This window comes from Zalophus californianus, chromosome X (genome assembly GCF_009762305.2).
Source record: "Zalophus californianus isolate mZalCal1 chromosome X, mZalCal1.pri.v2, whole genome shotgun sequence".
Lineage (NCBI taxonomy): Eukaryota > Metazoa > Chordata > Mammalia > Carnivora > Otariidae > Zalophus > Zalophus californianus.
The window spans coordinates 70,904,634-70,931,736 of record NC_045612.1 but is presented as its reverse complement, the minus strand read 5'-3'; the positions used below and the strand labels follow the sequence as shown (position 1 = coordinate 70,931,736).

The 27,103-nt window shown below is 57.3% G+C and overlaps 2 protein-coding genes across 3 annotated transcripts; one reads left to right on the top strand and one right to left on the bottom strand.

The window, feature by feature from the left end:
• The first annotated feature begins 11,438 nt into the window (after positions 1 to 11,438).
• On the top strand, positions 11,439 to 15,341 carry LOC118356500 (uncharacterized protein CXorf49 homolog). The gene is made up of 5 exons (XM_035725447.1): positions 11,439 to 12,731; positions 13,301 to 13,454; positions 14,003 to 14,082; positions 14,372 to 14,417; positions 15,021 to 15,341. The coding sequence occupies exons 1-5, from the start codon at positions 11,439 to 11,441 to the stop codon at positions 15,059 to 15,061; spliced, it is 1,614 nt and encodes a 537-aa protein (XP_035581340.1). The 3' UTR covers positions 15,062 to 15,341.
• Positions 15,342 to 22,497: 7,156 nt separating this feature from the next.
• LOC113912167 (uncharacterized protein CXorf49 homolog) lies at positions 22,498 to 26,511 on the bottom strand. 2 transcript variants are annotated; one of them, XM_035725661.1, is made up of 5 exons: positions 25,105 to 26,511; positions 24,382 to 24,535; positions 23,754 to 23,925; positions 23,423 to 23,468; positions 22,498 to 22,818 (listed from the first exon to the last, which is right to left on the bottom strand). In XM_035725661.1, exons 1-4 carry the CDS (start codon positions 26,395 to 26,397, stop codon positions 23,444 to 23,446), a joined length of 1,644 nt encoding a protein of 547 aa, XP_035581554.1. In that variant the 5' UTR covers positions 26,398 to 26,511; the 3' UTR covers positions 22,498 to 22,818; positions 23,423 to 23,443. The 2 variants fall into 2 exon arrangements, with proteins under 2 accessions (XP_035581554.1, XP_035581555.1); XM_035725662.1 differs by having other exon boundaries at positions 23,754 to 23,833.
• Between the last annotated feature and the right edge of the window lie 592 nt (positions 26,512 to 27,103).

Sequence of the window (27,103 nt, the reverse complement as noted above, 5' to 3'; positions counted from 1 at the left end):
AGGTGATATCTCATTGTAGTTTATTTATGCAAAATCTTAAAATAAATCATCACCCATAGTAACTGGAGGATGAGTCCCATCAAAATAGTGTATCAAACCAAGAAAAAGGAAGACATGAATTCTAAGAAGCAGAATATCCCACTTAGGGTCTTAGTAAAGAAATGTTTTAAGTCAGTGTAACACTCTTAGCCAATAAAGATTGAAGCAGGGTCTAGGAAGGTGATTTCCAAGAACAGAGAAATGAATATAGTTGAAGATTTGAAAAACATTGCCAATAGGCTTATGACAGAAATGTGAGCTCTTGAGGGCAGGAACTTCATCTGTTTTTCTTAATGATGTAGTTCCACATTTTAGTACAGTACCTGGCACATGGTAAGCCCTCAGTACAGATTTGTTAAATAGAAAATAGAGGAAGAGTGCATGAGAGGAGAAGAATTTGAGACAACAAGTATACAGGACTGTTATAAGGAGTGTTTCTGTAAAGGTGAGCAGAGAAAAATGGTGTAGCTTGAAGGGAAAGTAGAATCAAAAAAGGTATTTTTAGGGGTGCCTGGGTGGCTCAGTTGTTAGGCATCTGCCTTCAGCTCAGGTCATGGTCCCAGGGTCCTGGGATTGAGCCCCTCATTGGACTCCCTGCTCAGCAGGAAGCCCGCTTCTCCCTCTCTCACTCCTCCTGCTTGCGTTCCCTCTCTCGCTGTGTCTCTCTCTGTCAAATAAATAAATAAAATCTTTTTAAAAAGGTATTTTTAAATTAGGAAAAATAACAACATATTCATATGCTGATGGGAATGAGAAAATAGAGAAAAACATTCATGAATGAGGAAAGTTTTCTTCTGATTGCTTGTATATTCTCAGAGGAGTGGGAAGCAAAGTTATCAGGTGAGAGTGAAGATGGTTCATGATCAGCAAGTATCCCCAATATCCTGAACTTGCCTGGATCTTCCACTCATCTTTTTTTTTTAAGATTTTATTTATTCATTTGACAGAGAGAGAGACAGTGAGAGAGGGAACACAAGCAGGGGGAGTGGGAGAGGGAGAAGCAGGCTTCCTGCTGAGCAGGGAGCTCGATGTGGGGCTCAATCCCAGGACCCTGGGACCATGACCTGGGCCGAAGGCAGATGCTTAATGACTGAGCCACCAGGCGCCCCCCACTTATCTTCTTATATGGAACTTTTCATAATAAAGTGCTCTGAAAAATTGAAAAGAAATGCTTCTGTTTATTAAAAGGCATGATAAGGAAGAGTAAAGGCAAGCTACAAACCAGAAGGAGATATTCTGATTACATGAAATCATCTATACAAAGTGTATAGAATACATAGAGAACTCCCACAAATAAATAGGTAAACAACCCATGGGGAAAATGGGCAAAAGACATTAAACAGACACCTCATAGATAAGAAAATCCCCAAGGCCACATTTCTGAAAAACTGCTCAATATTATTACTAATCAAGAAATTTCAAATTAAAAGTATAATGAGATACCATTTCACTTTCACTAGATTGGCAACAATTTTGTAGTTTGTTAATATCAAATGTTAATAAGAATGTGGACCAACTGGAGCAGTTAAACACTCTTGATAAGAGTGTAAATTAGTAAATTTTGTAAGAAAATCTGGCATGATCTAGTAATGCTGGAAATGTGCCTCCTCTATGAGTTGACAATTCAAGTCCTAAGTATAAACACTGAACACAGCTTCTCAGCCATTTTAGTCTATAGCCCACACAGGAAATGCTGTTTGTATGACACACAGGAGTAAGATGACAAGGTTGTTCAGGGCCAGAACCAAGAGATCCAGGGTCTGTGGTCTGGCTGCCTTCAGGCCTAAAGGGGTCTTAATGTTTCAAGTCCTAAAGTTGGAGGACTCTTGCACATAGGCATCAGGAATCATGCTCCAGAATGTTTATAGCAGCAATGTTTGTAATATCCTCCACAAATAGAAACAACCCAAATGTCCATCAATGATAAAATGGATACATAAATTGAGATACAGTTGATTCTTGTTATTTGTAGAGTCCATATTTGCAAATTTCCCTACTTGACAAAATTCATTTGTGACTCCAAATCAGTACCAGGGTACTTTCCTTGTCACTTGAGAGAGCAGTGAAAAATTTGAGTCACTGGAAACACATGTATGTTTCCAGATGAGGTCAAACAAGGTGACAATTTGCCTTCTTCTTTCAGTCTCGTACTGTAAGCAAGTGTCCTTTCATGATGTACTTAGGGCCATATATTTTGCATTTTTGTGCTTTTTGTTGGTTACTTCACAACTAAAGATGGCCTCCATGCTTAGTGCTAACGTGCTGTCTAATGTTCTTGAATGAAAAATGACTGTGATGTGCCTTATGGAGAAAATATTTGTGTTATATAAAGTCTGTTCAGGTATGAGTTATAGTGCTGTTGGCTGTGAAGTCAATGTTAATCAATCAATAATGTATATTAAACAAAGTGCCTTTAAACAGAAACACAAATGACATATAGATATGAATTGATCAGTTGATGAAGTGTGACTAGAGGATCATAGGAACTTGAAATTATATTTCCCTTAGGAGCACTATTTCAGGATTGCCTAATTCTGTGTTCATGGCAACTTTATAGAACACAGCTACCACAATAATGAGAATCTACTGTATATTCATTTGGTGAAATAATATATGGCAATGATAATGAACAATTGCCTGCCACATGCAACAACAGGGATGAATCTCAGTTACACAAATTATTCCACCTGTATAAAGAACAAAGGAAGCAGCAAAAAACAAGATGTTGTTAGGATTATGAATCTACCTAGAAAATAACTAAAAAAGGGAGAGGGACACCTAGGTGGCTCAGTCGGTTGGGCGTCTGCCTTTGGCTCATGATCCCGGGGTCTTGGGATCGAGTCCCGCATCGGGCTCCTTGCTCAGCAGGGAGCTTCCTTCCCCCTCTACCTGCCACTCCCCTTGCTTGTGTTCTCTCTCTCTCTCTGACAAATAAATAGATAAAATCTTTAAGAAAATAAATAAAAGAAAAGGGAGGGAACAATGAAGACAAAGGATAGAGGTTACCCCTGAGGGAAGTGAAAGGAAAGGGATCGAGGGATACATGCAAGAAACTTCTAAGGTAATGGTGATGTTTGAAAAAAAATACCGCCGTAAAAGTTTACTGAGGGAATGAATGACTCCTACATCTGTCTCTCTGCTCTAACCCCTCATTGGAGCTCTAGAACCAAATTTCTAAGTGCATTTTCGGTAATTATGCCTGCATATCCTATAAGTACCTCAACCTTGACAAATCCAAAGTCCAATTCCATCATTTTCTTCCCACACTTGCTTTTTTTCTTGTTTCCCTCTGCTAGTGAATCCTCTCAACCAGGAAATAACTCAAAAACAGGAATTTTAGTCATCTTTGACTTCTGTATCATCTTTGGCCTGTGGTGACCCCAAAATGTACCCTTCAGATCTCCTGTTAGAGGGAGCATAGTGGAATGGCAAGCGCTAGATGCCACCTCTTTGACTCCAGAACTAATTTTGTGTCAAGACGGCACATCCTCCGGGAAGCTCCCAGCCAGTGACTGAGCATGGCAGGGACTCACTGCTGCAGGACAGGACTCCTCTTACTGTTGGCCCTGGGTTGGGGATTCCATGCGAGCCTGAATAAACTAAACTAAAGTCTACACTTTAGTTTTAGAACTAAACAGCATCTGAGATTCTTCCTATTTGAACCCCTGCCCCCCGACCCCCATTCTCCCACATCTGTCTTACAGATGTCAAACATGCATCACACTCTAAATAGTCTTACTGCCTACTCCTGCTGCTTCTCCTTTATTCTGCACATGCCATTCCCCCATAATGATCTTTCACATCCAATCATGTCTTGGTGTCCATATTTTTGTAGGAACCAAACTAACAACAGTGTTAGCCAGGAGTCGTCTGAGTAACAAGCCAGAAGGTGGGGTTTATGGACTGGCTCACTCGTTACCCAAATGGCAACAACAGTAAGTACCATCCTGAATGTTCTGTGTGGCATGGATAATCAATAGCACAAGGCTAACCCCTGAGCACTTAAGGTTTCACTTACACATACCTGGGGAAACATCCCAGTGGTGGCTTTCACCCTAGCTTGTGAGATGATTCAGGCCTTTGAATGGTATGAAGTGCACAAAGTCCAAGGGAGAGCAGAGGTGGCTGGTCATCATTAAGTTGTACTGATGCCCTGAAGAGACATAAGGAGTAAATAAGGAACATTACCAAAAAGTTAAGGGCTGAGGGTGAGACACACAGGACTTCCTTGGTAACTTACAAAAAGGCCCTTCCATACAGCAGAGAAACACTGAGGAGCTCATAGATGATGTGGTGGCAATAGAAGCAAAACGTCAGAGAGGCTTACATCCTCAACCAAAACAGGTCTGTTATAGGAAGATCAGGGTCCTGTATGGAAAAAGGCCAGACACTGAAATGGAGCCTGGATATATCGCCATACAAGTCCCTGAGGAAGTTGGTTTTGCAGAAACGGTTTGTAGCTTGATTACGGTGATAGTTACATGATTTACCCATATGTTAAAAATCAGGGTACTGGGGGGATGGGTTAGCCTGGTGATGGGTATTAAAGAGGGCACATTCTGCGAGGAGCACTGGGTGTTATGCACAAACAATGAATCATGGAACACTACATCAAAAACTAATGATGTAATGTATGGTGATTAACATAACAATAAAAATTTTAAAGCAAAAAAAATCAGGGTACTGAAAACCAACAAAGAAAAAAGGGTTAATTTTACCATAATAATTTCAAAGTTATTATTTAAAAAAATTTAATGGGTGACATAAAAACAATGGGACAGATAATAGCCTTCAAAATCATGGCAGGCTTCTCAAAAGTGACATTGGAAGTTAAAAAAAAAAAAACAGTGGATCAGTGCCTTCAAAATCCTTGGGGAAAAATTTCAGCCTAAAATTTATACACCCAGGTATCAATTAAGTATGAGATAGAGACAAACTTTGCCCATGTGAAGTCTCAAAAAAAGTCACCTACCATGTGCCTTTTCTCAGGAAGTACCTGGAGGATGTGTCCCATCAAAAGCATTGTAGTAAAGAACAACAACAAAACAAGTGGGTTCCAAGAGGCCCCAGACCGCACCGGGGGGCCTAGCAGAGGAATGTTCTAGGTTGATGCAGCACCCTTAGCAACCAATAAAGACTGGAGCATGGTCTGGGAAGGCATGCTCCAAGAACAAAGGAATGAAGATATTTGAAGATTTGGAAAAGACGGCTGATAGGACTATGACAGAAATGGAAGTTCCATTAGTCATGGTCACCGATGTAGCTCCAGGTCTTAGAACAGTGTGCAGCACGTGGCAAGCATTCAGTAACGTTTTGTTAAATTTGAACAAGAGAGGAAGAGTGAATGGGAGGAGAGGATGTTGATACAGTGAGTACAAACACGTTTTCAGGCTTTTAGGATTTCTTTATTGATCTGAGAGAGAGGGCAGGGGAGCATGATGGGGAGGGGCAGAGGGAGAGGGAGAGAGAATCTCAAGCAGACTCCGGGCTGAGAGCCTAGCCCAGCACAGGGCTCGATCTCACCACCCTGAGACCAAGAACGGAGCCAAAATCAAGAGTCGGATGCTCAACGGACTGCGCCACCCAGGCGCTCCCCGCCCCCCCCCCCCCCCCCCCCGCGGGCCGCAGGCCGACACAACTCTTTAAAAGGAGTTTTTCTGTAAGGCTGAGCCGAGAAATGTGGGGTAGCTCAAATGGAAAGTGGGATCAGAAGAGGGTTTTGTTTTTTTTTTAAGTTAGGAGGAAGGACATGATTGTACGTTGGTAGCAATGATCCCAGATGGAGGGCCACTGGAGGGACACATGTAGGAGGAAGGAGGGAAGTTTTCTAGTGGTTGCCCTCCATTCTCAGGGAAATGGGAAGCAAAGTCACCAGGTGAGAGCGAAGAGGGTGAGTGATCAGAAAGGACCCCAATATCCTCAACGTCTCTAGATGTTCCCCAAATCGTCTCGCTTGACCCAAAAGCTGGCTGTTTCCTAAGATCATTATATTCCTTGAAGCGTTCCTTGGGCGGTATTGAGTCTCTCACACACCTCTACCACCACAGCGCTAAATCCTTGCGTAATTTAGATCCCTTCAAAGTTGTTGAGATTAGATTCATGGCCCTCAGGATGTTCTCTCCTAGAAAATGATGATGTGGACTTGAAAAGAAGGTGGGATGGAAGAAAGAAACAGATGAGCCTAGGGGAAGGGAAGAAAAAATAAAATAAGGTAAAAACAGAGAGGGAGGCAAACCGTAAGAGACTCTTAACTCTAGGGAACAGAGTTCTGAGGGTTTCTGGAAGGGAGGCGGGTGGGGGGATGGGATAACTGGGTGACGGGCATTAAGGAGGGCACGTGATGAAATGAGCACTCAGTGTTATGTGCAACCGACGAATCACTAAATTCTACCCTTGAAACGAATAACACGGGATATGTTAACTAAACTGAATTTAAATAAAATTGTTTTTTAAACAGAAGAAAAGGATGTGTACCCACCTGCTGTTGAATGGAGTGCTCTGTAGGTGTCAGTTAGTTCGAGTTCATGGACACGGCTGTTGAGGTCTTCTCCACCCTTGCGAATTTTCTGTCTAGTCCTTCTGTCAGTTATTGAGACGGAGTACTAAAGCCTCCAGATATCACCGCTGAATGCTCTAGTTCTGCCATCAATTTTGTCAAGTTCTGTTGTGTGTATTTTGAGGCTCTGCACTTATGTGCTTCTAAGTTTACAATTGTGATGTCTCCCATATCGGTGGAGCCTCTTGTCATGGTAAAACGTCCAGTTCTGTCTCTGGGAACACTTTCTGCCTTAAAGGTCTACTTCGTCTGTTGTGATCATGGCCAGGACAGCGCACGCTGGCTGCTGAACTCTCAGTAGACCATCCTCGGGCCTTTCTCCCTCAGCGGGTTTATGGCGCTATCGGAAGTACCTCCCCTGCCCAAAGCATCCCGTTGAATCCCCCGGGTCTCACACCAGGTTGAGCCTCTCTGTACCTCGCGGTTAATGCTTTCAAACTAGGGGTAAATTTACAGATGATGTTTTGCCATGAGTTTTATACATTTCTCGTGTCTTTTTGCGCCTCTGTTTCTCCGGGACTACCACGTTTTGTGTCAGATAGATGTGTTCTCATATGCCCTTTGATTCCTTCGATCCGGGGCCCCACCCCCTGAGGCCGCAGAGCTTCCAGGGTGGCCCTTCGCTCCCTAGCAAGACCCAGCATGTGCCCTGTGCCGGTAGATGGTACAGAGAACCCTCGCCGCCAAAGCCACAGGTGCCCCTCCCAGTGGAAACCCTGATCTTCTCCCCATAACCTCGCTGGGGATATGCCAAGCCTGATAGGGGAGAGAAGAAATTATACGCCGAGGGAGTGGCAAGAAATAGCCGGTCTGTACTGGCAGGAGCAGGGGAAATATCCCTGGGATTGGATCTTGAGGGTGCTGGATCAAGAGGACAGCAAAGGGAAGACTGGATAAGCAGGTTTTACTGAGTGGGGGGGGAGGGGCACGTTCTGGTCCCCCCGGGATTTCCCGTGCTGGCAGGGACTCCAGGAGACGAGCAGATTCACCACCAGAGTGGCCCTTCAAAGCTTTAAGGAAGTGATGGCCCACAGGGAGGGAAGCGAGAGTCCCTGCCTTGGACCAGCAGGTGGCAGAGGAAGGAACAAGGGGGTTGAGTGAGGCAGGCATGCTGGAACGGATAGAACCCGTGAGGCCAGGCACATGACCAGATGGTTATGCTCCATGGAAGGGCCGAGAGGACACACCATTCACCAAAGCCATCGGGGGTGTTCTGGTGAGAGGGGGCCCCAGCATCGCCAAGAAGCTCAGCGGCTGCTCCCGTCTGCAGGCCGATGCAGATGACGGAAGGAAAGTGGTCCCGGCCTGGGCCCAGTCCCATCCATGGGGACGATGGAATTCTGACCTAGCAGAGGGCAGGGGTGGCTCTTGATCAGGAGACTCCAGGAGACCAGGTCTCCAGTAACACCCGGCAAGGTCAGAGGGGCAGTCAAGAGTGCTTGACTTGGGGCACCTGGGTGGCTCAGATGGTTGAGCATCTGCCTTCGGCTCGGGTCATGATCCCGGGGTCCTGGGATCGAGCCCCACATCGGGCTCCTGGCTCAGCGGGGAGCCTGCTTCTCCCTCTCCCTCTCCCCCTCTCCCCAGCTCATGCACTCTCTCTCTGTATCTCTGCCAAATGAATAAATTCCCCCCAAAAATCTTTAAAAAATTTAAAAGAGAGAGAGAGAGAGAGAGACTGCTTGACAGGCACGGAGCTGAGAGGATGCTTCCGACAGCCTGGCTCCCTCGGGGCAATGACCGCCAGAAAAAGGCAAGAGAAAAGAGGGTGGTCGTCCCAGAAAGAGTCACGATTTATTGCTCAGTTCCCGGTCCGGAGCCAATTTTGAGACCGGTCCCACTGGCTGAGGAGGTGGGGGAGTCCTGAGGAGGAAGGGTCTGGAAACCAGGCAGTGAGTATATATACTGTTTATGATGCCACTGTCCTTCTCTCCAGAAAAGGACTGCCCTTTCTCAGGTGACGGTGCCCTGGGGAAAGAGGCATACCCAGACGTGTCTAGGACTATTGGACACAAGGTCTGAGGTGACATTGATTCTGGAGCCCCAAAGTGTCACTGCGGGGCCTGGTTAGACTGGGGCTTAGGAGACCCTGGTAAATAAAAGGAATTGGGGATAGAGATCCAGTCATGGACCAAGGCAGGGGTCACTTCTCCAGTCCAGGGGTTGACAACTGATACACGTGGCAGTTGGGGCAAAAACCTCTACATTGGGCCATTGGTCTGTGGGGTAAGAAGCTATCATGGTGGGGGAGGCCAAGTGGATCCTCTGACACTGGTCCCCACCACAGACCGAACAGGTGAGTCGAAACCAATATGGGATCCTGGCGAGGCTGAAGGGGGAGAGTTAGCAGAGATTATGGACATCGGTGGCGACCTATAGGATGCAACCAAAGAGGAGGTGGGAGAGCCCCAGGGATGACAAGAGCGGGGAAGGTGTGAAAAGGCTCTAGGATTCTGTCTGTGGGGGAGAGGGACAAGGAGGCCTCCGCTGGATCCATCGGCAATGTTTCCTAGGAGGGTGGTGGGTAGAGGAGATTCTGCTCTATCCTCCGTGATCCATTTTAGCAGGTCTGAAATGGCACACCATGACCTTACGAGTCAATGGGAGAAGTGGGAGAGGGCGTTTTTCACACACAGGCAGGGATAGTGGGGGGGCACGCTTGAGGAGGAGGCTTATCGCAGACTTAGAGTGTGCCCAGTCTCCCCTGCTCTGTAACCTTCTCCAGCATGACAGGCTTCTCAGGCGCAGACCCAGTGACACTGGGCCTTGGAGCTCACGCAGGCAAGGAGTGTTCGGGCACCCCAGGCCTCTCTTGGGGATCAGCCAGAGTAGGATGCAGGAAGGAGAGGCGAGGGGTAGGCAGAGGAGCATGAATGGGAAAGAGAGGATGGAAAAGTACGGAAGGAACGGAGGGCCCTTCGAGTAGGGGCTGGGTGGCAAGCAAGGGAAATTCTAACACGCCAGGACCTCCCAGAAGCCAAGGGAGGGAGGGACCACTGCCCAGATATCAGGACTGCTCAGCTCAGAGAAGCTGGGGACGGGTAGTTTCAGGAAAATCTGAGAGACAACTGGCGCCCCACCCCCACCGCCCCCACCACCGTTAGGCCTACTTAGCTGTGCCTTGCTCCAGACCTCTCGACATACTGGTACATACACCTCTACGTATTCTCCGTATAGGAGTGGTTCTTGTTTTCTCTTCATTTCATTTCATTATTTACAAATGTGTGTCCAGCTCCACTGACCTCCAAATTGCTCTATTCAGTCGCGAGGATGCTTGAAATCTGTGAACGTGGCCTCTCGCGTTCCTTTTGACTGCCGCCTTTCAAGTCTTCAGGATGCAAACACTTCCCGTCGCTTTCATTCATTTCCTCACTGATGGGGATTTAGAGTGTTCCCAGTTTTTCTCATCACCAACGTACGAGTAGTGCACGTGTCCTTCCTCATCCACTACCTGAACGAGCGAGTCTCCAGGAGAAGTAGCCGGCAGCAGATTTGCTGGGTGGTGGAGGGAAATGTGCGTCTTCTCTGCTTTAAGGGTTTCCGCTCAAAGCGAGGACTCGGGAGCCAAACTGCGTGCTTTTGATCCTGCCAGGGATCCCAGCAATCCTAATGACCTTGGGCGAGTGGCTGAACCTCTCAGTGCCCGTTTCCTCCCCTGTAAGAGGGCGGGAATAGTGGGTACCTCGACCCATTGTGGATGCGTGACTAGTCAACTACAACGCTTACATGAGGGCCGGGCACGTAGCACCTATTGTGTAAGTTGCTTTGCATTGGATTCTGCCAAATACCCTCCCAAAGGGCTGTTCCGCGCCGCCGCCGCCGCGCCCCTTCCGCCGCCTCCCCCCCACCCCCAGCCCCAGCAGTGGGCAAAAGCACCCGTTTGCTCACAACCGCTCCCGCCCTTGGAATGGTTCAGGTCTTTGATCGTCGAAAGTCTGGTGTGTGAACACCGATTCGAGGTTTTAGTTCGCACCTCCGGGATTAGCGATGGTGAGCGACTTTTGGTGTGTGCACTGGCCACTGGGATTCCCTCCTTTTTGAATTGCCTCGGAGAGGACGAGGGGCCGGGAGGAGGGGGGCAACGCCCAGCCCGTGCACCAAACCCGCCTGCCAATAAAGTTCCCTGGGCACAGAGCCACGGACCAATCCGATCGCCCAACGCGGTCGAGGGGTTGCGACAGAGACCCAAAGGCACGTAAATATGACAACGTTTGCTCTCGGACCCTTCGCGGGGAACATATGCCACCCGTCCCCCGATGGCTGACCGCGGGCTTCCCGTGCCCGCTTTCCCATCCTAAGTGCCGCGGTGAAACAAAAGCCGGCGAATCCTCTGTGCGCTAGGTGCCTCCCCTCCGTCCCGACCTGTCGTCCCCACGACCCCAGAGACAGGTGCCGGCTCACCGGGCTCGGCGGATGGGGAAGACAGAGGCTCAGAGCCGTGACTCCAGGTGGAAAGCAGGTTCTGGCCCAGGGGCGGCAGGACCAGAACAGCCGGACCAACGCCCGGACTCGCGGACACCCAGCCCCCGACCGGCTCCAAGGCGAACCAAGGGACCTCGACCCTATTGGTTAGGGCCTCGAGGGGCGGGCCAACAGGGGCGGGCCAAGGAGGGCGCGGACCAATGAGGAGGCTACGGCGCAGGCGTCGGAAGCGCGCACAAAGCCGCGCGTTGTTTGAGGCGATCTCGTGCGGCGCCGGCGGTGACCGCCTGCGTCGCCAGGAGGCCTCGCGGCTCCCGTCGCACGTCGCGCGTCAATCGCCTCGCGCCTCTCCCCTCTCGCCTGTCGCGCCGGGACAAGGGCGATCGGCTCCCTCGAACCCGGGCTGCGCGGCGTGGCCGGCATGAGCGCTCCGGATGAGGTGTCTGCCTGGGGAGTGGGTCTGGGTCTGGGCCCGGAGGGCGGGGGACAGGCCAGCGTCCGCCCCGCCGGCCGCCGGGCCCCGCGGGCCCCGGGACGAGGTCTGGATCTGGGGCCGCCGCGCAGCGGCGAGGGCGAGGGCGAGGGCGAGGGTGGGTTCCCAGACGCCGAGGGCTTCGAGTCCGAGCGGGAAGTGATGGAAGCGGGAGGGCCCGTGCCGTGGGGCCGCGAAGGCCGCCCCGGCGCCCCGGCCGACGACAAGGCGGACGCCCTGGACTACGCGTCCCACCTCGCTGACGAGTCCGCGGCGAACACGGAGCAGCAGCTGACAGACCGCGATGCCCGGGGCCTGCGGAGAAACCCGTCCCCGGAGAGCGGCGCCGTGGAGGCGTCGGGCGGTTGGGCCGGCCTCGAGGCAGGGCCCAGTGGGCGAGGCGCGCTCGCCCTGGGCCGCGTGGGGTCGCGGCCGCCTTCCGCCGCCCCACTGCACGTCGGTGGGCCCGAGGGGGGCCGGGCCTGGGGGAACCCGAAAAGAGGAGCCAAGGGCAGGTCGACCGTCCGGGTGTATCGCCAGCGGCCCCCGGCCACCGAAGGCCCCGGCGGGCTGCCCTCCGACCCCGAGTCCTCAGATGAGTTCAGCGAGATACAGCTGATGAGGGTGAGCATTTACTCCAAAGAAGGCGGCCCAGCCAAGCCCAGCAGCCCCGAGGATCCCGGGGACACAGCCAGACCCGCGAATTTCCACGTCAGGGAGAAGTTCCTTCACGTGCGGGGCCCTTTCCTGACCTCCGCTCCCCGAGGATTCACTTCGGTTGTGGAGAGGCAGGCCGTTGGAGAGCTGGACGTCTCCTCCTCTAAGAAAATGCCAAGTGTGGTCTGGGGGAAGGGGGAGAGCAGGCCCAGCTACCAGGGAGCTGCTGCTGTTGCTGCCGCTGCAGGTGGCCTGCCCCAGGCCACCTCGAGGAGTAAGGCGGCCCAGGAGAAGAAATGCCTAGGGGGGCCCTCAAAAGTGGCCCCGGGCAAAAGCTTCCCTTCCTGGGGGCAGAGAGTCTCGGCTGCTCCCCTGGAACCAGCCACCTTCCCCCCAATCTCCGGTGTCCCGCTGCTTGGGAGGTCCGAGAGGTATTCCTTGGCCCCTTCGGGACCCAAACAGTCCAAGCGCGCGGGCGCCGCCGGCAAGAAATCTGTGGCCAGGAGGACACGGGAGGCAGAGGTGGCGGCCACTGCAGGAGAAGGCGGTGACTCCAACAGAGACGCGGTCCTCCCAAAGGGCCAAGTGAGTAGGCCATGCTCCTCCTCTCTGGGTGCCCTTCCCCTCCCCCTCTGCCCACTTCTTTACCCATGCTCCCTCTGTCCCTACTTCAGGGGTTGCCGTGGCTGCCCCTGGGTCACTGGGAGCACGGGCATGCCAGATCGCGTCGTGGGTCGTTTTCGCAGGGGCAGACGTTAACCTAGGGTAGCAGTGCGTGTGTGCCCGCCACCGTTCCGGACCCTTGGCCCGTTTCCTGCCTCCTTCCCCCAGGGAGGGGCCGGGATGAAGGGAGGGCTGGTAGCTGATTTCCAAGCTTGGTCCACGAACTCTCAGTCTTTAGACGCCTGGGCTTTGTCAGTGCCCCGCTCTTCTCCCTGGCTCAGTTCTGCCTCCTGGCCCGGGGCTGACTGAGGGAGGAAGCACCAGCCAGACCAGCCTCTGAGTTCCCCTCCCTATTCCCTGCCTCACCCCAGCTGCTAAACGCACGTGCACACGTGTGTACGCCTACCCACACTCAGACGCGCGCGCCCGCACACGCACACACACCACGTCCCACATCCCAAGTCCGGGTCGGTGAGAAATTTTTCTTTTAGCTTCCAACACAGAGGCCAGGCCCATCTTCGTGCATGCATCGCAGGGAATGCAGCAGCGGTGATCTCCACGCCAGAGCACCCCAAGTTCCAGGAAGCTCGGAGCCCTGGGCCCTGAGCCAGGGAGACGTCCTGCACAGAGGGCCTGCCCTGTCCGGTGAGTCTTGTGGCTGTCACAGGAGTGCGGGGGCGGGGGGAGGAGATGAGGAGGGACACCTCTGGCTCCGGCTCTGCTGGGGGCTCAGCTTTGTTCCCCGCCTCCCTCCCAGGGCAGCTTCTCCCGCAGGAAATGGGGTCTCGACGGACCCGGCCTTAAGCCACATCCTCCCCCGCGTGGGGTTTGTGCAGCAGGGGTGCTGCGTGGCAGTGCCCCAAACTGCAGCCCCGGACACAGACTTTCCGCAGAGCAGAGCCTTACATTCTGTTCCGTCCTGTTTGGCCACGTGGCTCGCCCCAGGCGCTGGCTGTGCTGCCGCTCTGGGAGAGTCCAAGCCAGAGCCCCAGTCCCCGGGGGGCCACCTTCAAGGGTGGGCTGCCCCTGGGGGGCAGGGGGGACGGGCCCCGAGAGAAGGTTGCCGCTGCGGCCAGAGCAGGGGCCACTTGTCGCCAGCAGAGGGTGGTGCTGCCTCACGTTCCACCCCGCCGAGGCCCTTTGCAGCTCCCTGGGGGCCTGGGAAGCTGGGTCGGATGTCCTTTCCCTCGCAGGTGACCAGGAGCCGCCGGGCCAGCCCGCAAGGCCAGGAAGGCAGCAGGAACCACCGGCTGGCGCGCAGGGCTGTCTGCGGGTAACGCTCCCCGGGGCTCCTAGGAATGCGGGCCCAAACCGGAGGGTGGGATCCGGGTCCAGGCTAGACTGACATAGGTGTTCCCCGACTCCCGTCCGCTCCCCACAGAGGGAAGGCGCCCCCTTTCCACTGAGGAGCCTGTGCGGGTCTAGCCACTGGGCTTGGGGCCGTAGTGCCCGTGGGAGAGGGGGAGGTCGAGGAGAGAGGAAGCCAGAGGATACTAATAGTTTCTCTCTCTCTCTCTCTCTCTCTCTCTCTTTCTCTCTCTCTCTGCTGTCTGCGGGCCTAGTGTCTCGTGCTACAGAGAGAAATAGACGACCTTAAAGAGCAGCTTGGTATGAGGAAGCTCGGGCCGGGGCCGGGTTGGGGCAGAGGCAGCCTGGGGGGCTGGGGGGGGTCCTTGGTGCCGAACCCAGGATGGGCTGCAGGTGCAGGCGGCCTCCCAGGGACCAGCATTCCTGTGGGGAGGAGGACCTGGCAGGCCTGGCCCCGGAGCCTGCTGTGCGTGTGCAGCTGGGTGTGTGCACAAACGGGGAAGCCCTGCCTCGACTGCGTGCACGCTCTGCCGGTGCGAACAGGTCCCAGAGGTCTCCCTCTTCTAGGACGTTTGCAGATGCCTCCTTCATTTTCCCTTTAACTGCTCCTTGGTATGGCTCGCAAGGCGTGTGTTCGTGTGCGTGTTCGTGCGCGTGCGTGCGTGCGTGTGTCGGCTCCGTAGGTGAACGCGTCCGATGTGCCCCAAAGCTAGAGAACTACTGGCCGCATCTTGTTCCCTTAGAGGACGTGTCCATATGGAATTGAGGTGGTGGGTGAGGGATTCAGGCCCGGGGCTGGAGGGGTTCTCGGGTCGCAGGGCTAGGTGGTTCCCGTCGGGGAAGGGGCACGGGTTTCCCTCTCCCCGGGGCTGGAGGGCCTGCTGACGCCTGTCTCTGTTTCAGCGGCCATGCGGTCCCTGGCTGACAAGGGCCAGAGCCTCTGAAGTGAGTTGTTACACACACCGCTCCGCTTCGCACGGCCGTGGATGTCGGCAGGGCCGGAGGCTGGCCCCGGCTCGGGCTCTTCCTGGACCCTGCGCTGTCGGGCAGGCGGAGCCCAGCATCTCTGTAGCAGAGGGGCAGCTGGTGCCTTCGCAGCCAGGGAGCTGTGGCCAAGCCGGTTCCCTCCTGCCCGCCCTCAGCCAAGGCTTCCTCTCCCTGTTCTTTTGCCCCCCCTCCCCGCCCCGGTTCACAGCAGTTTCAAATTAAAGTACCTCTCAGGTCTGTGGTCTGCCCTCTCTGTGGGGCGTGTGTGGGGGCGGGGGGGCTGGTCCGGGGGTGGGGAGGGGTGGGAGAGGGGAGGGTCGGGGCAGGGAGCTGCTCCCTGTCACAGCCTTTTCCAGAAGAGGACCTCCGGGGTCATGTGGTAGGCCTTGCCCTTGTGCGGAGTGTGGCCCGGCCTGTGCTAGGAGCCCTGCCGTCCCGCCCCCAGCGTGCCCCCCACCCCGCTCTGGGATCCGTGTGGGCTCTGCCTGGCCGGCCACCTGAGCATGTGCTCCCTTCCACCCCCCCCCCCCGCGGGCCCCCTTCGGTTTCTCCCCTCATCTCCCCCTCTTTTTGGGTCCCGGACTCCCCGTCCATCTCCGTTCTCCCCCCTGCCCCCTCCCCCTGCAGCAGGAACTCAGGGCCCCTTCCAGAGCTGCAGTCTTCCTTCCCTCCTTGGGATCGCTGTCCTGCTCCTCCCGCGCCCCCCCCCCCCCCCCCCCCGCTCTCTGAATGTCCTTGATTGCGCCTGTGGCTTGCCCTCGCTGGCCTTCCCTGCCCCTGTGCTTCAACCCGTGGTAAAGAGCACACTTGAGCTCCTCTTGCCCCTTCCTCCTGGGCCCCGTTCCCTCGGCGGAGTCCTTCCCTCCCTCTGGTGCCACCGTGCACAAGGACCCCTGGCCCGGAAACTGGCGCATCCTCCCCCTCTCCTCTTTAGCCCTGGGCCTTGACACTGGGATTCCAATGCCTCACTTCTCCCTCCTTGGGTTCGGTGGTGGTGGTGGCGGCGGGGTGGAGGCAGAAGTCGCAGAAGTCACAGCCCAGTGGGGTGCAGAGCCAGAGGGGAGGTACGGGGAACAGGGCAAAAGCACAGGTCCGTCTCTGGGCTGGAGGTGGGGGCGTCGAGGCTTGTGGGGGCTCTGGGCTGCCCTGGGGCAAACTGCCCGCCAGCAGCCGGAAACGGATGGTCTAGCCGTCAGAGCTCTCCTGTCCCTCCTGTGCAAGCCGCCTGCCCCCCTCCTCCAGCCTGGTCGTCTCCGGACCCTTGGTTGGAAAGTGGCCGCCCGCCTCTATGGCAGGGGTGTGTGATGGGTCTCGATGCGTCTGCCTGGTCCCCTTCCAATGCTGTTCGACCACCACCATGACCCAGGTTTTTCCGGAAGCGCTATTTCCGTGTCCCCGCTCCGGCTCCCTGACTGCCCCTTCAGTCCACGGGAGATTTGGTCTGGACTCCGTGTTCCATTTCCCCCTCGCTGACGGGTGGGGATGGCTTCCTTCCTTCAGCCGGGACCCAGGGCTGTGCTGGCCTGAGAGTCAGAGGGACAGATCTGGGTCTGAGTGAGGTGAGGGTCGCTTCTGCCAGACCAGACACCCTTCCCGAGAGACCGGGTGTTTCATGCACTGAAGCCGGGGCGGGGTGGGGGGGGCGGGTCAATGGTCCCCAGAACAGTCAAGGTTGGTGTGTGCGTCTGTTCGTCTGTTGGGTGTGTGTGTGTGTGTGTGTGTGTGTGTGTGTGTGTGTGAATAAAATTAATCAGGGATAACCTCCCTGGAGGGAGAGCGGTGTGGTTCAGGGAGTAAAGGGGGAGAGACTGTGGCCAAGAACCGGTAAGATACTGAATGAGCAGAAGCAAGGGGCGGATCGACCTTTCAGGGGGTGCTGTTAAATTCCTACATCAGGAGGGGAATGCCGTGGAAGTCCCCAGACCCCCGGACAGGGTGCGGGGATGCTCCATTGGGAGCCCCCAGAGAAGGCTGTGGATCCGACTCTGTGATCGTCTGAGGTCTGAGCCCTCCCGTGTGTGTTGAAGGAAGGACAGTGGGAGGGAAGGCTGCCTCAGAGGGGCTGATACAGGCCTCGCCTTAGCAGCAGGGAGCTCGTTCGGGAGACTGCTCTGTCGGGAGCTACCGGGGACGGGGCAGGATGGGCGCAGTGAGGATGGGAAGTAGAGGGTGGCTTCCCCACGGAATATTGGGCCGACTTGGTTCCCCCCACGTCCCCCCCCCCTTCTCAGCCTGCCTTCCTTCGGGGCCCTGTGCCATGAGCTCAGGTGGCCAGACCATCCCGCACGGGGTGGGACAAGCACAGAGCTCAGCCTGGAAAAGGACATTCGTGGGACTCAATCCTTCCCCTCCAAACCCCTCACTTGAGAAGGTGGGCTTGGTTGCTGAGGCTCCGGCCTTCACCCGGACCCTGTGGTTCTCTCTTGGCGGGGTAACATGGCACGCTGTGGTCTGACTGAATGTGTTTGGGAGAGACCTTCAGCTGGGGTGTCCGCGGGCAGACAGTCGGGCAAGCTGTGACTGGGGGAAGTCCAGCACCCACACCCCCCGGGGACCACAGCGCCATGGTGGCCAGCGTGAGGAAGGGGAGAAAGGGACCGGGGAGGGCATGATCAGAATCCTGGCTGACCAGTTTTGCTGGCCTCCCTTCCCTCCTCTGAGCACAAGATCCCCGTCGCATATTCAGACCAAGGAGCCCAAGGTCGTGTTGCTGTAAACACATACATGGCAGGCTGTGGCTGGGCACCTTCCCGTCCCAGGAGGAAGTGAGTGGAGACGGTGAGGCGCAGATTAAGGGAGGACATGTGGGTCCCAGGGGGAAGGAGGAGGTGGGTCCCCTGCCCTCCTGTAGTGTGCCCCTTTTGCCTTCCGCCTCACGCCTCCTCTCTAGCCAGGGAGGCAGTGGCGGCTGGCCTGGGGAGCCCTAGGCCCCGTCCTGCCTGGTTGTGCTGCCTGCCCAGCTCCGGGGCAGATGCCTCCCTCTCTACCGCCTCCAGCTCCGGCGGCACCAGCGCCTGCCCACCAGGGGCCAGGCTTTCTCTGCAGATGCTTGGGGGCGGGGGATGGGCACACCCAAGGAGGGCAGGAGGAGGTGAGCCCGGGACACGGAGCTGCGCGTGGTGGGCAGAGGAATGGTCCCCAGAGGTGTCCACGTCCTAGTTCCTGGAAGCCGCTGGTATGTTACCTTGCATGGCGGCGATGGGGTGAAGGTTTATCAAAGAGACTTATTGTATCTCATTGATAGGAGAAGCAAATCCATTTACCTTTAGGATAATTAATAGGTAAGGACTTACCAATGCCATCTTATTGTTTTCTGCCTATTTTTGTAGTTCCTTAATTCCTTTCTTTTTCTCTTGTTCCTTTCCTTTGTGAATTGATGATTTTCCTTAGTGTTATGCTTTGATTCCCTCCTCTTCATCTTTTGTGAATCTATTGTATAGTTTTGCTTTGTGGTTACAACAAGGCTTATATAAAACATCTTACAGATATAACTGTTTTACAGTGATAGCAATTTAATCACATATAGAAACACTATTCTTTTACTCCCCCTCATTTATGTTTCGATGTTGCCATTTTCATAATTTTTTTTATTTTCATATTTTACATTATGTTGAAGCTTTAGCAATTTTAATACTTTTGTTATTAATCTTTATACTAAAGTAGCTACTTCACCATATTACATTATGAGATTATTCTGAATCTGAGTATACACTTTCCATTACCAGTGTGTTGTATATATTTTCATGTGTTCATGACACTAACTAGCATCCTTTTATCTCAGCTTGAAGAACTCCCTTCAGCAGTTCTGGTAAGGCAAACTTAGTGGTAATGAATTCCCTCAGCTTCTATTTATTGCAGAAAGTCTTTATCTCATCATTTCTAAAGGATAAAGATGTTGGGTAAGGTATTCTTGGTTGGAACTATCTTTCTATAATCGCTTTGAACATATATTATCACCCTGTTCCCTCCTGGCCTTCAAGGTCTCTTCTAGGAATGCATTGATACCTTATGGGGGTTCCCTTGTATGAGAGATTATTTTTTCCATGCAGCTATTAAAATTCTTATTTCACCCTTAATTTTACATACTTCTATTATAATGTGTCTTAGAGAAGATTGTATGGGAGGGATTGAAATCCTGGAGTTAACTCTTAGCATCAGAAGGGTTTCAACTTACTGTCAAGTTTCTCTAAATCTGGTAGGTAGTTACCTACCCGGTAGGTAGTTAGCAGGACTACAACCTGGCAGGAGCACGGGGCCGCCGAGCACCCTCCAGTCACGTGAAGGGTGCGCCCGGGATCACGCACGTAACAGCTCACGTGGCCACCTGACACCCCCAACGTGCGGGCCAGCCAAACCCAGCAAACATGGGCGACAGTCTCCCCACCTTAAGGTCAGCTGAGTAGCAACCGGAATTACATCTGCAACCTTCACCCCATCGCCGCCATGCAAGGTAACATACCAGCGGCTTCCAGGAACTAGGACGTGGACACCTCTGGGGACCATTCCTCTGCCCACCACGCGCAGCTCCGTGTCCCGGGCTCACCTCCTCCTGCCCTCCTTGGGTGTGCCCATCCCCCGCCCCCAAGCATCTGCAGAGAAAGCCTGGCCCCTGGTGGGCAGGCGCTGGTGCCGCCGGAGCTGGAGGCGGTAGAGAGGGAGGCATCTGCCCCGGAGCTGGGCAGGCAGCACAACCAGGCAGGACGGGGCCTAGGGCTCCCCAGGCCAGCCGCCACTGCCTCCCTGGCTAGAGAGGAGGCGTGAGGCGGAAGGCAAAAGGGGCACACTACAGGAGGGCAGGGGACCCACCTCCTCCTTCCCCCTGGGACCCACATGTCCTCCCTTAATCTGCGCCTCACCGTCTCCACTCACTTCCTCCTGGGACGGGAAGGTGCCCAGCCACAGCCTGCCATGTATGTGTTTACAGCAACACGACCTTGGGCTCCTTGGTCTGAATATGCGACGGGGATCTTGTGCTCAGAGGAGGGAAGGGAGGCCAGCAAAACTGGTCAGCCAGGATTCTGATCATGCCCTCCCCGGTCCCTTTCTCCCCTTCCTCACGCTGGCCACCATGGCGCTGTGGTCCCCGGGGGGTGTGGGTGCTGGACTTCCCCCAGTCACAGCTTGCCCGACTGTCTGCCCGCGGACACCCCAGCTGAAGGTCTCTCCCAAACACATTCAGTCAGACCACAGCGTGCCATGTTACCCCGCCAAGAGAGAACCACAGGGTCCGGGTGAAGGCCGGAGCCTCAGCAACCAAGCCCACCTTCTCAAGTGAGGGGTTTGGAGGGGAAGGATTGAGTCCCACGAATGTCCTTTTCCAGGCTGAGCTCTGTGCTTGTCCCACCCCGTGCGGGATGGTCTGGCCACCTGAGCTCATGGCACAGGGCCCCGAAGGAAGGCAGGCTGAGAAGGGGGGGGGGACGTGGGGGGAACCAAGTCGGCCCAATATTCCGTGGAGAAGCCACCCTCTACTTCCCATCCTCACTGCGCCCATCCTGCCCCGTCCCCGGTAGCTCCCGACAGAGCAGTCTCCCGAACGAGCTCCCTGCTGCTAAGGCGAGGCCTGTATCAGCCCCTCTGAGGCAGCCTTCCCTCCCACTGTCCTTCCTTCAACACACACGGGAGGGCTCAGACCTCAGACGATCACAGAGTCGGATCCACAGCCTTCTCTGGGGGCTCCCAATGGAGCATCCCCGCACCCTGTCCGGGGGTCTGGGGACTTCCACGGCATTCCCCTCCTGATGTAGGAATTTAACAGCACCCCCTGAAAGGTCGATCCGCCCCTTGCTTCTGCTCATTCAGTATCTTACCGGTTCTTGGCCACAGTCTCTCCCCCTTTACTCCCTGAACCACACCGCTCTCCCTCCAGGGAGGTTATCCCTGATTAATTTTATTCACACACACACACACACACACACACACACACACACACACCCAACAGACGAACAGACGCACACACCAACCTTGACTGTTCTGGGGACCATTGACCCGCCCCCCCCACCCCGCCCCGGCTTCAGTGCATGAAACACCCGGTCTCTCGGGAAGGGTGTCTGGTCTGGCAGAAGCGACCCTCACCTCACTCAGACCCAGATCTGTCCCTCTGACTCTCAGGCCAGCACAGCCCTGGGTCCCGGCTGAAGGAAGGAAGCCATCCCCACCCGTCAGCGAGGGGGAAATGGAACACGGAGTCCAGACCAAATCTCCCGTGGACTGAAGGGGCAGTCAGGGAGCCGGAGCGGGGACACGGAAATAGCGCTTCCGGAAAAACCTGGGTCATGGTGGTGGTCGAACAGCATTGGAAGGGGACCAGGCAGACGCATCGAGACCCATCACACACCCCTGCCATAGAGGCGGGCGGCCACTTTCCAACCAAGGGTCCGGAGACGACCAGGCTGGAGGAGGGGGGCAGGCGGCTTGCACAGGAGGGACAGGAGAGCTCTGACGGCTAGACCATCCGTTTCCGGCTGCTGGCGGGCAGTTTGCCCCAGGGCAGCCCAGAGCCCCCACAAGCCTCGACGCCCCCACCTCCAGCCCAGAGACGGACCTGTGCTTTTGCCCTGTTCCCCGTACCTCCCCTCTGGCTCTGCACCCCACTGGGCTGTGACTTCTGCGACTTCTGCCTCCACCCCGCCGCCACCACCACCACCGAACCCAAGGAGGGAGAAGTGAGGCATTGGAATCCCAGTGTCAAGGCCCAGGGCTAAAGAGGAGAGGGGGAGGATGCGCCAGTTTCCGGGCCAGGGGTCCTTGTGCACGGTGGCACCAGAGGGAGGGAAGGACTCCGCCGAGGGAACGGGGCCCAGGAGGAAGGGGCAAGAGGAGCTCAAGTGTGCTCTTTACCACGGGTTGAAGCACAGGGGCAGGGAAGGCCAGCGAGGGCAAGCCACAGGCGCAATCAAGGACATTCAGAGAGCGGGGGGGGGGGGGGGGGCGCGGGAGGAGCAGGACAGCGATCCCAAGGAGGGAAGGAAGACTGCAGCTCTGGAAGGGGCCCTGAGTTCCTGCTGCAGGGGGAGGGGGCAGGGGGGAGAACGGAGATGGACGGGGAGTCCGGGACCCAAAAAGAGGGGGAGATGAGGGGAGAAACCGAAGGGGGCCCGCGGGGGGGGGGGTGGAAGGGAGCACATGCTCAGGTGGCCGGCCAGGCAGAGCCCACACGGATCCCAGAGCGGGGTGGGGGGCACGCTGGGGGCGGGACGGCAGGGCTCCTAGCACAGGCCGGGCCACACTCCGCACAAGGGCAAGGCCTACCACATGACCCCGGAGGTCCTCTTCTGGAAAAGGCTGTGACAGGGAGCAGCTCCCTGCCCCGACCCTCCCCTCTCCCACCCCTCCCCACCCCCGGACCAGCCCCCCCGCCCCCACACACGCCCCACAGAGAGGGCAGACCACAGACCTGAGAGGTACTTTAATTTGAAACTGCTGTGAACCGGGGCGGGGAGGGGGGGCAAAAGAACAGGGAGAGGAAGCCTTGGCTGAGGGCGGGCAGGAGGGAACCGGCTTGGCCACAGCTCCCTGGCTGCGAAGGCACCAGCTGCCCCTCTGCTACAGAGATGCTGGGCTCCGCCTGCCCGACAGCGCAGGGTCCAGGAAGAGCCCGAGCCGGGGCCAGCCTCCGGCCCTGCCGACATCCACGGCCGTGCGAAGCGGAGCGGTGTGTGTAACAACTCACTTCAGAGGCTCTGGCCCTTGTCAGCCAGGGACCGCATGGCCGCTGAAACAGAGACAGGCGTCAGCAGGCCCTCCAGCCCCGGGGAGAGGGAAACCCGTGCCCCTTCCCCGACGGGAACCACCTAGCCCTGCGACCCGAGAACCCCTCCAGCCCCGGGCCTGAATCCCTCACCCACCACCTCAATTCCATATGGACACGTCCTCTAAGGGAACAAGATGCGGCCAGTAGTTCTCTAGCTTTGGGGCACATCGGACGCGTTCACCTACGGAGCCGACACACGCACGCACGCACGCGCACGAACACGCACACGAACACACGCCTTGCGAGCCATACCAAGGAGCAGTTAAAGGGAAAATGAAGGAGGCATCTGCAAACGTCCTAGAAGAGGGAGACCTCTGGGACCTGTTCGCACCGGCAGAGCGTGCACGCAGTCGAGGCAGGGCTTCCCCGTTTGTGCACACACCCAGCTGCACACGCACAGCAGGCTCCGGGGCCAGGCCTGCCAGGTCCTCCTCCCCACAGGAATGCTGGTCCCTGGGAGGCCGCCTGCACCTGCAGCCCATCCTGGGTTCGGCACCAAGGACCCCCCCCCAGCCCCCCAGGCTGCCTCTGCCCCAACCCGGCCCCGGCCCGAGCTTCCTCATACCAAGCTGCTCTTTAAGGTCGTCTATTTCTCTCTGTAGCACGAGACACTAGGCCCGCAGACAGCAGAGAGAGAAAGAGAGAGAGAGAGAGAGAGAGAGAGAGAAACTATTAGTATCCTCTGGCTTCCTCTCTCCTCGACCTCCCCCTCTCCCACGGGCACTACGGCCCCAAGCCCAGTGGCTAGACCCGCACAGGCTCCTCAGTGGAAAGGGGGCGCCTTCCCTCTGTGGGGAGCGGACGGGAGTCGGGGAACACCTATGTCAGTCTAGCCTGGACCCGGATCCCACCCTCCGGTTTGGGCCCGCATTCCTAGGAGCCCCGGGGAGCGTTACCCGCAGACAGCCCTGCGCGCCAGCCGGTGGTTCCTGCTGCCTTCCTGGCCTTGCGGGCTGGCCCGGCGGCTCCTGGTCACCTGCGAGGGAAAGGACATCCGACCCAGCTTCCCAGGCCCCCAGGGAGCTGCAAAGGGCCTCGGCGGGGTGGAACGTGAGGCAGCACCACCCTCTGCTGGCGACAAGTGGCCCCTGCTCTGGCCGCAGCGGCAACCTTCTCTCGGGGCCCGTCCCCCCTGCCCCCCAGGGGCAGCCCACCCTTGAAGGTGGCCCCCCGGGGACTGGGGCTCTGGCTTGGACTCTCCCAGAGCGGCAGCACAGCCAGCGCCTGGGGCGAGCCACGTGGCCAAACAGGACGGAACAGAATGTAAGGCTCTGCTCTGCGGAAAGTCTGTGTCCGGGGCTGCAGTTTGGGGCACTGCCACGCAGCACCCCTGCTGCACAAACCCCACGCGGGGGAGGATGTGGCTTAAGGCCGGGTCCGTCGAGACCCCATTTCCTGCGGGAGAAGCTGCCCTGGGAGGGAGGCGGGGAACAAAGCTGAGCCCCCAGCAGAGCCGGAGCCAGAGGTGTCCCTCCTCATCTCCTCCCCCCGCCCCCGCACTCCTGTGACAGCCACAAGACTCACCGGACAGGGCAGGCCCTCTGTGCAGGACGTCTCCCTGGCTCAGGGCCCAGGGCTCCGAGCTTCCTGGAACTTGGGGTGCTCTGGCGTGGAGATCACCGCTGCTGCATTCCCTGCGATGCATGCACGAAGATGGGCCTGGCCTCTGTGTTGGAAGCTAAAAGAAAAATTTCTCACCGACCCGGACTTGGGATGTGGGACGTGGTGTGTGTGCGTGTGCGGGCGCGCGCGTCTGAGTGTGGGTAGGCGTACACACGTGTGCACGTGCGTTTAGCAGCTGGGGTGAGGCAGGGAATAGGGAGGGGAACTCAGAGGCTGGTCTGGCTGGTGCTTCCTCCCTCAGTCAGCCCCGGGCCAGGAGGCAGAACTGAGCCAGGGAGAAGAGCGGGGCACTGACAAAGCCCAGGCGTCTAAAGACTGAGAGTTCGTGGACCAAGCTTGGAAATCAGCTACCAGCCCTCCCTTCATCCCGGCCCCTCCCTGGGGGAAGGAGGCAGGAAACGGGCCAAGGGTCCGGAACGGTGGCGGGCACACACGCACTGCTACCCTAGGTTAACGTCTGCCCCTGCGAAAACGACCCACGACGCGATCTGGCATGCCCGTGCTCCCAGTGACCCAGGGGCAGCCACGGCAACCCCTGAAGTAGGGACAGAGGGAGCATGGGTAAAGAAGTGGGCAGAGGGGGAGGGGAAGGGCACCCAGAGAGGAGGAGCATGGCCTACTCACTTGGCCCTTTGGGAGGACCGCGTCTCTGTTGGAGTCACCGCCTTCTCCTGCAGTGGCCGCCACCTCTGCCTCCCGTGTCCTCCTGGCCACAGATTTCTTGCCGGCGGCGCCCGCGCGCTTGGACTGTTTGGGTCCCGAAGGGACCAAGGAATACCTCTCGGACCTCCCAAGCAGCGGGACACCGGAGATTGGGGGGAAGGTGGCTGGTTCCAGGGGAGCAGCCGAGACTCTCTGCCCCCAGGAAGGGAAGCTTTTGCCCGGGGCCACTTTTGAGGGCCCCCCTAGGCATTTCTTCTCCTGGGCCGCCTTACTCCTCGAGGTGGCCTGGGGCAGGCCACCTGCAGCGGCAGCAACAGCAGCAGCTCCCTGGTAGCTGGGCCTGCTCTCCCCCTTCCCCCAGACCACACTTGGCATTTTCTTAGAGGAGGAGACGTCCAGCTCTCCAACGGCCTGCCTCTCCACAACCGAAGTGAATCCTCGGGGAGCGGAGGTCAGGAAAGGGCCCCGCACGTGAAGGAACTTCTCCCTGACGTGGAAATTCGCGGGTCTGGCTGTGTCCCCGGGATCCTCGGGGCTGCTGGGCTTGGCTGGGCCGCCTTCTTTGGAGTAAATGCTCACCCTCATCAGCTGTATCTCGCTGAACTCATCTGAGGACTCGGGGTCGGAGGGCAGCCCGCCGGGGCCTTCGGTGGCCGGGGGCCGCTGGCGATACACCCGGACGGTCGACCTGCCCTTGGCTCCTCTTTTCGGGTTCCCCCAGGCCCGGCCCCCCTCGGGCCCACCGACGTGCAGTGGGGCGGCGGAAGGCGGCCGCGACCCCACGCGGCCCAGGGCGAGCGCGCCTCGCCCACTGGGCCCTGCCTCGAGGCCGGCCCAACCGCCCGACGCCTCCACGGCGCCGCTCTCCGGGGACGGGTTTCTCCGCAGGCCCCGGGCATCGCGGTCTGTCAGCTGCTGCTCCGTGTTCGCCGCGGACTCGTCAGCGAGGTGGGACGCGTAGTCCAGGGCGTCCGCCTTGTCGTCGGCCGGGGCGCCGGGGCGGCCTTCGCGGCCCCACGGCACGGGCCCTCCCGCTTCCATCACTTCCCGCTCGGACTCGAAGCCCTCGGCGTCTGGGAACCCACCCTCGCCCTCGCCCTCGCCCTCGCCGCTGCGCGGCGGCCCCAGATCCAGACCTCGTCCCGGGGCCCGCGGGGCCCGGCGGCCGGCGGGGCGGACGCTGGCCTGTCCCCCGCCCTCCGGGCCCAGACCCAGACCCACTCCCCAGGCAGACACCTCATCCGGAGCGCTCATGCCGGCCACGCCGCGCAGCCCGGGTTCGAGGGAGCCGATCGCCCTTGTCCCGGCGCGACAGGCGAGAGGGGAGAGGCGCGAGGCGATTGACGCGCGACGTGCGACGGGAGCCGCGAGGCCTCCTGGCGACGCAGGCGGTCACCGCCGGCGCCGCACGAGATCGCCTCAAACAACGCGCGGCTTTGTGCGCGCTTCCGACGCCTGCGCCGTAGCCTCCTCATTGGTCCGCGCCCTCCTTGGCCCGCCCCTGTTGGCCCGCCCCTCGAGGCCCTAACCAATAGGGTCGAGGTCCCTTGGTTCGCCTTGGAGCCGGTCGGGGGCTGGGTGTCCGCGAGTCCGGGCGTTGGTCCGGCTGTTCTGGTCCTGCCGCCCCTAGGCCAGAACCTGCTTTCCACCTGGAGTCACGGCTCTGAGCCTCTGTCTTCCCCATCCGCCGAGCCCGGTGAGCCGGCACCTGTCTCTGGGGTCGTGGGGACGACAGGTCGGGACGGAGGGGAGGCACCTAGCGCACAGAGGATTCGCCGGCTTTTGTTTCACCGCGGCACTTAGGATGGGAAAGCGGGCACGGGAAGCCCGCGGTCAGCCATCGGGGGACGGGTGGCATATGTTCCCCGCGAAGGGTCCGAGAGCAAACGTTGTCATATTTACGTGCCTTTGGGTCTCTGTCGCAACCCCTCGACCGCGTTGGGCGATCGGATTGGTCCGT

Coding starts and splice junctions, on each gene's coding strand:
- LOC118356500 (XM_035725447.1), top strand. CDS start 11,439: ATGAGCGCTCCGGATGAGGTGTCTGCCTGGGGAGTGGGTCTGGGTCTG. Junction 12,732..13,300: donor CGGTCCTCCCAAAGGGCCAA/GTGAGTAGGCCA, acceptor TTTTTCTTTTAG/CTTCCAACACAGAGGCCAGG. Junction 13,455..14,002: donor CAGAGGGCCTGCCCTGTCCG/GTGAGTCTTGTG, acceptor TTTCCCTCGCAG/GTGACCAGGAGCCGCCGGGC.
- LOC113912167 (XM_035725661.1), bottom strand. CDS start 26,397: ATGAGCGCTCCGGATGAGGTGTCTGCCTGGGGAGTGGGTCTGGGTCTG. Junction 24,536..25,104: donor CGGTCCTCCCAAAGGGCCAA/GTGAGTAGGCCA, acceptor TTTTTCTTTTAG/CTTCCAACACAGAGGCCAGG. Junction 23,469..23,753: donor GCGCGCAGGGCTGTCTGCGG/GTAACGCTCCCC, acceptor CTGCGGGCCTAG/TGTCTCGTGCTACAGAGAGA.